At 38.6% G+C, this 13,236-nt stretch overlaps 1 protein-coding gene across 4 annotated transcripts in view; it reads right to left on the bottom strand.

The window, feature by feature from the left end:
• Window positions 1–12,988, bottom strand: part of PTPN21 (protein tyrosine phosphatase non-receptor type 21) — a 44,025-nt gene extending 31,037 nt beyond the window's left edge. For all 4 annotated transcript variants that reach the window (XR_014616205.1, XM_084207021.1, XM_084207022.1 and 1 more), the window contains exons 1-2: window positions 12,599–12,988; window positions 8,838–9,211 (exon numbers count right to left, since the gene is read on the bottom strand). Coding sequence is in view for 3 of the 4 variants with exons in the window: in XM_084207021.1 (XP_084063147.1) it covers window positions 8,838–9,017 (180 nt within the window). In the remaining variant the exon portion in view is untranslated. The remainder of the gene's footprint in view (window positions 1–8,837; window positions 9,212–12,598) is intronic.
• Between the last annotated feature and the right edge of the window lie 248 nt (window positions 12,989–13,236).

Raw genomic sequence — 13,236 nt, 5'->3', positions numbered from 1 at the left:
AAGCTCTAGCATTTTTGATATTGCAGAGAACAGATGTGAAATTCATTGAAGAGCTACAGCTCTTAGGAGAAAAAGGCCACTTCAGTACATTTCTGCAAAAACTAGCCCATATATACATTTGAAAATTCTTTTACACACATTTTAGTTTCCAGTCTAAACAGGATGAAGAGACCACTCATAGGATTCCAGATTTTCCTTACAGCTCTGACAGGCTGACTGTGTGTGCAACAACCACAGCATGGGCACATACACCCCATCCCAAACTTCATGGGACTGAACCAGTGCTCCATATCAGCACAGACCATCAAGTAATTCGAGGCCCAAAAGTCAAGGTGCAGCATTAAATTAATAAAACTATCCATTTCATAAAACCATTTTCTCTGGGGTATTAGCAAAAATAGGAGATTAGAAACAGTTCTAATGCATAGTGTTCCTTTGGCATTGCAAACTGGCAAAAAGTACTTCTTTGCTCCTCTCTAAATGGGCATAAACACAGTTTTAAGTGATTATTGGTGGTTTTGGTGTTTGGGGACTTTTTTACCCCACAGTTTAAAGAAAATTATTGAAGTTAAAATTAGTGCTAGCTACCGTGCATTTGCAAAATTAGTATTAATAAGATTAAAAAACAGAAAAAATCTGCCTAGCTAACCTTTCTATAAACTCTAAAAAAACTCTGACCCTCTGATAAAAGGACAGCCTATAGTACAGAAAGTCAATTGAATTAGAACTCTTCATAGAAGAAAAAAGCAGTTTTTTCTGTATAGAGGAAGATATCTACAGCAAGTGCAGAATGGGAAAGTTTAAAAATCACAATATAAAACCAGACTATTCCCAAATCAGAAAGAGGATTCTCTGTGAAGCAAATCCTGCAAACCAAGTTTTTCTCAGGTGGACACTGTGTGCTCATGACTTCTAAAGTCTGAAAGCCAAGAGTCAAATTTAGAAAGTCATAAATACTTTGAGTTTCAAGAGGAAAAAAGAATGATGGCTTTGAATATAAATAATATAAACAACACATTTGTCATTTCCCAGTCCAGGCACGCAAAGTTTCCTGATACCTTAAACAACATTTTATTTCTATTCTTCAATCCCCCAATCATTAGGTCACCACCACCACACCACAAGGATATTGTGAAGACAGTATCTTAAATTCCATAAGATGCTAGGGAAAAAAAACCCAAGAGCAGTACCACAGAAACACCATTACAAAAGAAATATGTTCACTGCAATATTACATGCTAAAAAGGATAAAATGTACTGAATGACTGACTCCTCCTTAATCCTTCCTGCAGACTGAGTAAGGAAAGGAATGTGTGCAAAAAGGTGTGTTTCTCTTTCATCCCAAGACTGTTAACAGCATGCATGCAGTCACAGGAGCCAAAGTCAGACCATGATGCTGACATTCTGCTCTGACCCAGCCCGATTCTCTAACAGGACAACCACATCAGCCTCGGGCTGAGCACTAAAATGTGGAACCACAACATTCTGGGCAAGGGCAATGGCCATGGCAGAGACTGAAAGCAAAGGGTAAGAGCTACAACTGAAAGACTTCTATAAATGATATCACACAAACACATTCGTAAACCAACTGAAAATACACCCAAAAACAAGTACAGCAATTGTTTGAATAAACTCACTTGCAGCCTTGGTGTGCTTAAACTTCAGCACAGATGTATAACAGAGGTGAGGCAAAGAGACCACAAACATCGCCACTCTTTCAAACTTCCTGGTGTAAAATACTCCTGGCTCTAAACCCTTAATTTAAACTGAATGTATAGACTATTTTTAAAACATGATGATCACTTGAGTAGATATATTTCTTGGAAACACTGACCACTTTTTCTTGCCTACACACAACTGAGCCTAACAGACTAAGAAAAAGGTTTCCACATTTTAAAATATCCTCTGGAATCTAGCATATCTTTAAACAAGCCATGCAAAATACTACAGACCAAAGCTGGTCTGCTGACTTCTATGCAAACCTTTCACTTCACTTCAAGGGCAGAATTTGATCCTGTGAGTTTTCAGAGGAGCTTATGCACCCTGGAATATTCGCACTGATTAAAATAGAACCTACTTTTATTCATTGCTAAAACATTTTATTATTAGCAGCTCAGGACAACATCCAGTGCTAAAAAGAATGTCATGACATAATTCTTAAAATATGTTAAGCTGTTAAGATTAACACTACTTTGAGGTTCGTTTATTTTAGTGACTTATTCATGACCCAACCTCTCTGAAGAAAATCAAATTGAAATGAAAGGAACATATAATTTCTGCACAGTTAATTTCTACCTACTTGCTTTCTGACACTAGAGACAGTAAATATTTTTTGCCTAAAATTTCAAGAGCTATTAAGAACACAAAAGTACCAAAAGCCCCATGCAGTATTTACAGCTCACAAGCTGGTGGGAGTGACTTCATCACTGAAGTCATCGAGACTTCCTAAGCTAAGCAGAGGAGTTTCACCAGGTACGAGTGCCACAAAACCACATTACTGCAGGTGACTGTATTAGATCTTCTGGCATGATGTACAGTAAAAGAAGTGGGGCTGATCATCCTGAGAAGAGACAAAGTAGAATCTTACTGTGGACTTCAATTGCCTAAGAGCAGGACACAGACAGAGAAGATAGACCCAGAGTCTTCTTGGAAGTAACCACAGCAAGTATGAGAAGCACTGGGGAGAAACTGCAATGTGGGAAATTCCAATTAGATCAGGAAAAAAATTTCACAACAAGACTAGCCAAACACTGGAACAGATAGCCCAAAGAGGTGTTAAATCTCTATCCTTGGAGGCACCTGGGTGGTAAACCCAGGCAACCCCTGAAGCACCTGATCCTCCTGAGCAGAGTGTAGGACCATGCAATTTTCCAGTTAATTTCCATATCCTGTACGATAAATCTTACAAAATATGTCATAGATTACAAAGAGGCTGGAAAGGGTTAGAATTGTTTTCTAATGGTTAATACAGTTCCTTCTAATTAATACATTTGGCTACCTCCCTCAAGGGTACTTGAGGACTTCCCATCCTAAAATCTGAGGCAAAAAGCAGAGATAGCAGAAGAATGCAGTGAAAATATATTTTCAGGCTTTTCCTCTTTTACACTGGTACATACAAATAAAACAAACTGTAAGACTTCCCTGATCAGAATGCTGAAAACACCTTTTCTAACTGAAGGATAAGCACTGCAGTCAAACTCAAGGGCTCCATCACATCTAGCTTTATTATGTGCTTGGATACAGAGCAGCTCATGTTATCAGGATAGCACAGTTGAAATAAACCACATGCAGGAGAACTGGGTCAATAATCTTGTACTAAGCACAACCGGCAGATACCAAATGAAAGTTTTTCCCTACGCCCAGTGCTAGGAGCTATAGTAGGAGACAACAGGCCTTGAAAATTCTCCAGAAACTCCATTCTTATCACAACAGAAAACCTCCTCCACAAAACTTCTCAATCTCTAGCTGAGAAAGGACTTGGAGCAGCCTGGACTGGCCAGTGTACAATATCCAAGACTTCCTGGAAGTGGTGGAGAAAAAAACCTCTGTGACTCTCATCATGTACCAGCCACCAACTAGAAAGTTGCACTTCTCTATTTATTACCATGACCAATTCTTCTTGCAGAAATAGGAGGATCACTGACATAAATCCCTCCCTTTCCCCCCATATTGAAGCTATTTATTGTAGGTACTTTTGCCTATACTTTTTTTATTGCTCTAGGACTGACAAGCTCTTCAACTGTAGCAGCAGGAGGGAATATTTAGCAGTGTAGCTATATAAACAAAGAGAGAATTTATTCTTAAATCTTATTTCTTTCATAATGGAAACTTTTTTTTCCAACACTTACACAATTATTTTCTCCTAACTACTCTAATATGGATTTTACAAATGCTATTTAAACAAAGTAATTGCCAACTATAGTTTAAAGCAAAACAGAAGGGATAAGAAATAAATAAGCAAATCAATATGCTGCAAGGTAATCTGATGTTGTCTAATTTATTCAAATGAAACACTGTGCAAATCACAATATGCTGCATTTCACACCCTTCAAATATCTTGAATAAACAACCCTCTAACAGGCAAGGAAGATTCTACTCATCAGGACAAAGGTAAGCTGACTAATTTACCAGCTAAAGATCCATACCCTCATATTGCACAGAAAACATTACGTCCAAGATATATTTTAACCTCTGGCAGAGATAGTTCAGTTATCAACATGACACAGAAATGCAGAAATGTACTTTTTTTGAAAAAAATCATGTTACTTTTCCCACCACTGTTCAAGGCTCTGAGAAGGATGAACTCACATAACTGCTTTTGACTTCACCTTACACATCACTGACATTAGAAGAAGTATCGTGTTCCCATTCATCAGAGGCTTAAGTTCTGATTGCTTTACTAAAGGGAAAAATTTCAAAGAAGTCTAAAAATACCAAACAATAAGCTAATGCCTTTGCTTCAGAAGTAAAGAAAACCTTTTCTGTCAAAATTGGTATAAAACTGTACAGCAATTCACTGACATGATGGTAAATAAAATACAATTAAGTGGTACATTCAAATTCTGACTTAATAAAAATGCTTAAGAAATCAGGGGCAGGGCTTCCTAATTGCCACTATTGTTTTCATGGAAAAACCTTTATTTTGTGCCTCTCAGTGTAAGACTGAGTGCAAACTCTTTACCAGAATGTATATCTTTTTTTCTTCAGAGGAAGGAAGAACAACAATAATTGAACTGAGGCAGTTACTGATTTTTGCCTAACTGCTCTGTCCTTCAATTTACCTTGGTTCCAAAATTATCACACCCTTATAATTAATATTTATTTTAGATGCATTCAAATTTGCTTTTCAATAAAGCAGCATCTTTTAAACAAATCAGATTACACATGGAAGACTGGCATTCTTATATAGATTCCTCCATGTCAATTTTTTTTCCTTTCCGAATTATAAGGAAAATTTGGTTGAGAGAGACAACGACAGAAGTTCAACTATGAGCACTGCTTCTCCTCTTATTTCTACAAGCATCAGCTAAAATGCTGTCAGACTTTTATACAAGACATAAACATAATTATGTTCATGATCCCTCTGTCATGACATGGCCCAACTCTTATTTGTCAGTCAATATGGTTACTGATACATACAGACATAAGAATATTTATGGTTGCACTTGGTCCGATTTTAAAATTTTTTTTCATTTGCAAAACCCATTTAAGAAACGACCACAATGAATTAAAGGTATTTTTTTGTGTTTTCTCCAAAAAAGAACTGATGTTTTAGAATTCAGAGCAAAGTCTTACAGCATAGTTCAAGCATTTCCGAAGCATGTTTCAGAACTTTGAAGTTATTCAGGATCCAGATAACCTTGGTTCCTTTTCCTCTGCATATCCAAAACAAACACAGGAACTTCCATATGCACAGCACATACACTCCACAGAAGTTCCCTGCCATTAGTTCTTATTCTTGCACTCTACCACGTATCTGCAGTTAAATCAGACTCTGCTTGTACACAGTAGCAGAATTTGCCCCTTCTCTCTGGTTTAGAAGTGCTGTGTTGTTTAGAAAACAACAACAACAACAAATCAACAAGAGAAAGACACCAGTTATAACATCTCCTGCCAAACCTAGTTAGCTAATGTACTAATGTACCTTGTGGCGATATTACAATGTTTTAAAAAATTTCTATATTTTCAAGGATTTCATTTGCATACTCATACTTTAGATGCAAGATTAGCACTGTTGTACATACTTTTTAAGGTTGTTAATCAGCAGAGATCTCAGCATTTTTTCAAAACTTGTGATTCCAGAATGGTTTTCTGTACCCCCTTTTTGCATAAATCATGTTTGGTTATAGTTCTCTCACGGGATAAAAGACAGACTGTTCTACAAAGGCAAGTAACTTATGTTCACTATTCCCTTTGGCTTCTTTCCCCAGTTCCTCACTTTAAGAGAGCTGGATTACATACTCATGCCTGATGAGTCACATTCTAGGAATACCAGAAGATACTCAGTTTAATGAATTCATTTCACTTTTCTAAAAAGTTTGCTATTCCATAAAAAAATAAAATTGTCAACATACGTCAATCTTCCTAAATGCTAACTATGTGTTCATACTAGTATACAACTTGGAAATTGAGAAGTACTAATTGGAAAATTAAAAGAAAAACAGTGTTTAGCCATGCAATGCATAATTTGAAGGTTACTCATTTACATAAAGATCTGTTAAAACAAATATCTTAAAAGATAGCACACCATTAAAAATAGTTCAGTTCAACTGTCCAAATTCAGTAATTCCAAACGACACCAGAGAGAAAGAGGTATTCACAAATGTTACCACCGAATGTGTGAAAAAATGGTAGAGATTCCCCTAATGCCTCACGCAGTAAACTGTTTTGAAGATGCTTGGGAACTGCTTGTCCTGGCTTGTAGGCCATATACAGTAATCTGAAACTGAACTGATACCTTGGATGTGAGAATGGTCCCCAGTCTCAGTATTCAAATAAACAGTCATACTTTCATGTTGAACACTTAGAATTCAACTTCATGCTTTAAGGCTGCTCAGTGAACTAAAAATAGGCAGCTTTCTAGAGAAATACTTTGTATTCTACTGTATCAAAGACTAAAGTTGTTTTTGCAGATTTAGTGAAAGCGCTGAACACATTTTTCTTTCTGAAAACTTTCTACTAAGTAAGCCATCAGGAGTGATCCAGTATCTGCTTGGCAAATCTGACTATTTAAAGGCAGAACAACTTTTTCTGAATGCAAGCTCTGGAAAGTAATTTATATCCCTATTTTCCATTCCCTTTTATTGCAACACATTTTCCTGCCAAAATAATCCATGCAAGAATGCATGACTGAAGGAATCTGCTCAGAGTTCAATAGTGTACTGTCAACTCCCTTACTCTGATATATGACCATTAATTGAGGGAATTACATCTCTTGCTCTTTTTTGCTCTTTTTTTTTTGCTGTTGTTTTGTTTTTAAAAAGATATTTAGGAGTGGTTCCAAAGAACGAGATAATGAAGAATAGCTGAAAAAACTGCATTTCCAGCACTCTGTGACTGGTTCAATAGAAGTTAGTAGTCATCATTCAGGAAGACAAAGACTTTGCATTTTGCAAACAGTAAAAGTTCTACACTTTCTATAACTAAGAAGTTACATCTGAAAGTAGACAGATAAAATTGACAACATAACATTCACACAACAATAACAGAATTCTAAATATATGATATCTGGTGTGTTCTAAGTAAACACTAAGGCTACAAGCATAGCTAGATTCTCCTTTTGTTAGAAGAAGAAAGATTAAAAAAAGAAGGCATACCCTTGCAAAGAACTGCATTTTCCAAAATAACTGTACACTAAAAAAATACTTGAGACTCTACAAGAATGCATATTGCAAGTGAAAACAACCACAATGAACAAACCCTTATGGATTCATGTCTATTTCATTTTTTATTATTCTTGAAACAGAAAGGATAAAAAGCATTTTTGAAAATAAATTACTATATATAACATTTCCCACTGAGGAATCGTACAGTAATGCATGCTTTGTAAAGAAATAATGTTTGCAGGATTGAGTTCTAAATATATTTGTTCAATATTTGAGCAAAGTTACCAACAGTTGCCATTGCTTGACAATAAAAAGATAATATTTCAAAAGATCATAGTTATAAATGCAAATATTTATTACTAATTATTTTCACAATTAGTCATATTTTGGCTACCTAAGCCCAGGGTTTTCATCCTTTATTTGAATTCCATAATCAAAAGGTCATTTTATGGCAGAACACATAACAGAACAAAAGAGTATTGTTCAGAACAATGTTAGCAACCCCAGACTTGTATCACTAGTTTCTCTCTCCTGCCCCCCAGAAGTGCACATGCTGTCATAGTTCAATGACTCCAAAATCAACTAAACTAAACCTTTCCCCCTAAACTAAACCTTAGGGGGAAATGTCAGTTCACCCAGGATTGAGAGCATCCAAATATTGCATTCAAACCACCTGTGCTCAACAATTTTGTAAAATAGTGACATTGATTTATATGTTGGTCATCTATGTAGATTTCTGTTAACATTTCAAAGCTTAGCATTTCAGAAGGAATTCACTCAACACAGAAGATGTAGAAAAAAATCACTAAATGTGTGGAAGAATAAATTTCAGTTCCAAAACAATCCTTCAAAATACCAAGTAAGGAGATTTTGGGGGGAAAACAGATATTTACAGATATTTACATATTCAACTAGCACAAACCAAGTCTTGCCATAAGGCCAGCGCTCAACCTATATGACTATGTATGAGCTCCAAGACAATATCTGCAAATATATTTGTGGTATTTAAACAAGCAAGACAAACAGTTGGTAACTGGTACACTTTCCACATTTTGTGCTTTAGATTCTTTCTGCGGCACAAATCCATCAGAAAAAAAAATACACGCAGACAAATAAAATGCTGTCTTATGACTGAAGTCTTGCTGAAGTTTTTAACCATGTTGCTTAGGTTGCTTAGGTAGAAATTATTTTCTTCCTTTGTGAGTTTTTTTTAAGTAGAATTTTCAGCAATGTCATGTTTAAAAAACATTTGCTTTGGTTTTGCTGCATTCCAAGCTTTTATTCAGTGATACTTCTCACGTTTCCTCCCCTTGGACCTTCCCTAAACTCTGTAACAAGTTTAGCAACTGTTTAGGATCAATCCAAGACCCCATAAAGACCAGAAGGTGAAGAAACAATGGGAAGACAGGATAGCTGATCCAGTAGCTGATCACCCTACACGGCAAGGAGTTACCACATAGGTCATCTAGCCCCAAAAACTAAAGTTACGCCTTCACTTGACGACTCACTTACCTCCCGCAATTCAAGCCTCTGAGCCACTGCTTCCAGACTTTCCTGGCCTGTGCTTTCCACTGACAGTGTGAACTCCACAAATTCATTGTTGAGCAGCTGGATACGAGCCACCAAGCAACTCTTGCTGGATACTGTGTAACGTCGAGTTCGTTTCAATTTTAACCCAAAAGGTAGAGGCATCTTCTTTTTCCCCCAGAGATGGTTAGTGATAAAGAGCTACTACCACTGAGACCTTGAGAGGTGACGAGAAGGCACCTCCTCTAAAAAGGTAAGGAGCTGTAAAGTCTCCAGAGATCAACCAGCAGCAGCAGTATCCATTAAAGCCAAGCAAGTTTTCCACCAAGAGACGAGGAGAAGAGACATCCACTGGAGTCCTAGCAAGGAACAAAAGAGAAGAAATACAAGAATGAGAAATATTTTGACTGAAAAGGGAATGGTAACATGGGAAAAATAACATGCATATTTTTTTCTAAATCTAAATAATCGCTCTACCTTTCCAAAATGCAGGGCTGTTCTGTATTCAAATAATGAAATATGTACCAGAGTTTCTGGTTTTTCCACAAATGACACTGGGTTTTGGCAAGTTGATCTCTTTTTTTTAAACTCACAAGTGAATAATGAATCTTAATCATGCGTGACTGCAGTGTCTTAAAATAAGTATTTATGAACTGAATTGGTATTTAAATAAAATATGTTTATGAAATCTCAGTTGCCCAAGGTATTTGTAATACAAAAAAAGGACGTTTTCTTTAAGAGCAAATCCAGCAACCTGGCTTATTTTTCAGAGCCTTTTGCAGCCTCAGCCACTATCTGCTGTTGGATTAAACACAAAACCAACCCCATAAATGATAAAGGGGAAAAAAAGAAAGGCAAGGGAGGCCTTAAAACTCACACCTTAGCCATTTCCTACCAGACAATTAAAGCACAATTCCTTTAATCTTCCATGGATTACAGAAAGTCGTACCATTATTCCTTATGCTAAACTTCTGTATGATGCTTCAGGTTATGCTTTGCCTCACCAAGAGAATATGCAAATTCTGAGAACCATTTATTTTCTAATTTTTCCTTGAAAAACATACTCTTACCCAGACTACAGGTAGCCACCCATCTCCCCGCTTTTTGCAAACACTTTCACGCCTCTTCTCCTGTCAACTCTATTCCATGCTTTGCCTTCCTCCTTTTCCAAGTGTTTTCTTAGGGCACGCACCCCAGTCTGTGATTTGTCACAGAGTCACGGAAAGGTCTGGGCTGGAAGGCTCCTTAGAGATCCCTCCGTTTCCCGCCGCTGCCCTGGGTCAGCGATGCCATTCCCTCGGCGAGGCTGCTCTGCCCGGGCTGGGCTGGGCTGCGCGGGGCGGCGGCGGGAGCGCCCCCGGAGCCGCGCCCGGGCCGGGCAGCGCCGCCCGGTCCCCGCCGCGCTGCTGCCTCCGGCCGCGAGCAGAAGCTCTGCCCTTGCACCTCTAGCGGCAGGGCCGCCCCGACGGAAGGGGAAAGAAAACAAACGCCTACTTTTCTTCTTGAATTTTTGTCTTCCAGGCTGGCAGGTATTAGTAGCATATATTAAAAGGCACAATTTGATTTCTGAGGACTCTTAGGATGACCAGACAGGAGGAACGTGAGGATATGCGTTTCTTTGGAATGGAGGAACCAGAAGAAGCAGTCTTCCTAGCACAACTGCTTTTAAACTCAAAGGTATAGCTGGAAACAAACAGATACCACATTCTCCTCGGACGCTGATATACCCTCCTAGAAACTTGCCCAACATAACCACAAACTCTTTAGGCTAAAAACCCTGTATCACCCTCCCTACTCCCCAGTCAGCAGCACTGCAAGAAGAAAGGAAGGTGGAAAGACATGAAAGGCCTACAATGGGGAGAAAAAGGAAGTGGCACGGCATTTTTTCTCAATGACAGCTTTGCAACCCTACTCCAAAGAATGACCAGAAGCATATATCATGACCTCGTTTGTGATAACCTTGAAGCAATTCTACCATTCTACACAATCACCATCCTCAACAGATACCACCTAAAATCTTAGCTGAATAAGAAAACAATCCTCACCCAAACACCAACAAATTTGGTTTTGGGTGTAGCTGTAAAATAAGTAACAACAGATAGCAACAGGTTTCCCTGAAAAACGTAGGGATACAGAGGGAATCCTCAAGTTATTACTCCCTCTGCACTTTGATCCTCCAAATCCAGCCCTGTTTGAACAGCATGCAGGGAATGCTCTACAGACAGAAGCTTTTAGTCCCCTGTCCACTGCCAGCAGAATCTTGAACTGGGTTTATTCCGGACAGAGCAACTTTTAGCTGGCTGACCTTAGCTCCTCTCCCCAAGGTCCATTTTCCAATACATTCTTTGCACAGTTAGGTGTCTTCTTTGATGCTACAGAAATGAGAGAAACCAATTTACTCCTCTCTGAAAGCTACAGTCAGAAATGCAGAAGTGTTTTAATCTCAGATTTATGGAGTACCACTGAGTATAAAAGACTTTCAGTCTTTTATGTCTGTATCAAGGGTTAGAAAAATATTCTAAGAGCATGGGGGGGGGGGGGGGGGGGGGAAATCACTAACCAGATGGCTAACCTGACAGGTGAAATTTCCAAACCATCTAATGCTGACATGAGGCAGCCTCAGACTTTCAGTTATTTCACTATGCAAACAGGTAGCAATGCAAACATAGGAAGGAAGTTTAGAGCAGAATTTTCAGAATGTGCCAGCCAGGAACATTCTCCAGGTTATGATCTGTTGTTTACACTAGATGCTCCACTGAGCATTTACCCTAAATTATTTCATTTTTGTACGCCTGACATAATCTTCATGACTTCTGAAACCCATCTATAACAAGAAAAACTCAAGTAATTAACTTCCAAGCCACGTCACAAAAGACCAACAAAAAAAGATTCCTAACATATAATAAATATTGTAGAATTAAGGCAAGTTTGATGAATAACGACAGGTTATCACTCAGTATCCTCCACTGCTAGTCATGTGTAGGTCTTGCAAACATAGCTGTGGTGTTTTTATTCAGCAGCTGTGCATTCTGCAGTCCTAGGTGCTCTCAAGTTTGCCTACTGCATTACTTTAAATTCAGATCTACCTGCATTGTTTTAAGCTGCTTTAGCAAAAAACTCATGGCTACATACTGCCAGGAGTTACAAAATCCAACTGATGACCTTTACAATTACAAGCCTTTATTTACCAAGCCTGGAATTTTCATGCAATATCTAGCAATGTCTTTAGTGGCCAAACTTTGTACCTTTATACTTCAACAGCAACCTGTAGCTTCAAAAATGCTATATTAGAATTTCAGCAACATGGCCATGACTCATGTGTGATTACTGAGCACTGTGGTATCTTTCTCCTTTACCTTCACCTCCTACTCCCCCCTCAATTATTTGCATTTGACTTTACTTTTTTTTTTTTTTTTTCAATAAAACAGCAATATATCATGGTGGAAAAGGGTTCCTGTTACTTCACATTCTTGAAATACATATCTTTTTATTTCAGAGATATTTGGGCAGCCAAAAAAGTAATCAAAATACTCCACCCTCTCCTTGTTTTACCAGTTAATCTTTGACATGACTCTCGGACTGAGAGAGCAGCAGTAAGTGCATATCTCAAACTTAGCCCACCTCCAGAAGCACAGTCCCACAACCATTTACTTTTCAAAACGTAAATAGTTGAAACTCTTCAGCCTTACAGTACACAGCAGAGATCACCCGCTATGTGTTTACTGTGCCCGCTGTTTTCCCCTTACCTTGCACAGCGATCCAAAGACACCGGGTCTCCTTTCACAAACGTGTAGCCGAAAAAAACCCCGAGCGCTCCAAGGCTTCTTCTCCCGGAGCCATCTCATCTGTATTCCTCGGGAACTGACTTACTGTGTTCCTCTCGGCCGAAACAGCTGCTATCTCGGCTAGCCCACCTTCTTCTCAGATCACTCATAGTGAAAACATTCCTCACTTCCTGTCTCAAAAAACTTGCTCTGGATATCATTCCACTGGGTAAAGAGCTGGGGGGTGGAAGTAAATACTACAACAAAATAAACCTGTGCCAGCCAGCTCTTCAGGCGGCCTCTTTCATGTGACGCTGTGCCGCATGAGCGCAAATTGCCTTCTCAGAAATATTTTCGAATCGGCCGTCCCTGTGTGCCTCTGTGTGTGTGCATTTAATTTCTTTTCCTGGAGGCGTTCCCCTCGCTCTATCCATGCGGAAGGATACGCTGAAAGAATTAAAGCGAAGGCCCGTATGCTTGCAGCCCATTACCTCAGAGAGTTGGAATGCCTGGCAGGGAGAATGTCAGCAATGAACAGCTGCTTCTCTGGCTACAGGGGCACTACAGAAATAGGGGTTACAACAAATAGCAGGCAATCCTTGCTTTTTTTAATCATATGA

The sequence above is a fragment of the Fringilla coelebs genome (assembly GCF_963513975.1).
Source record: "Fringilla coelebs genome assembly, chromosome: 6".
Taxonomy (NCBI): Eukaryota; Metazoa; Chordata; class Aves; order Passeriformes; family Fringillidae; genus Fringilla; species Fringilla coelebs.
Note: the sequence above shows the minus strand (reverse complement) of the source record. Positions and strands in the feature narration are given on the sequence as shown.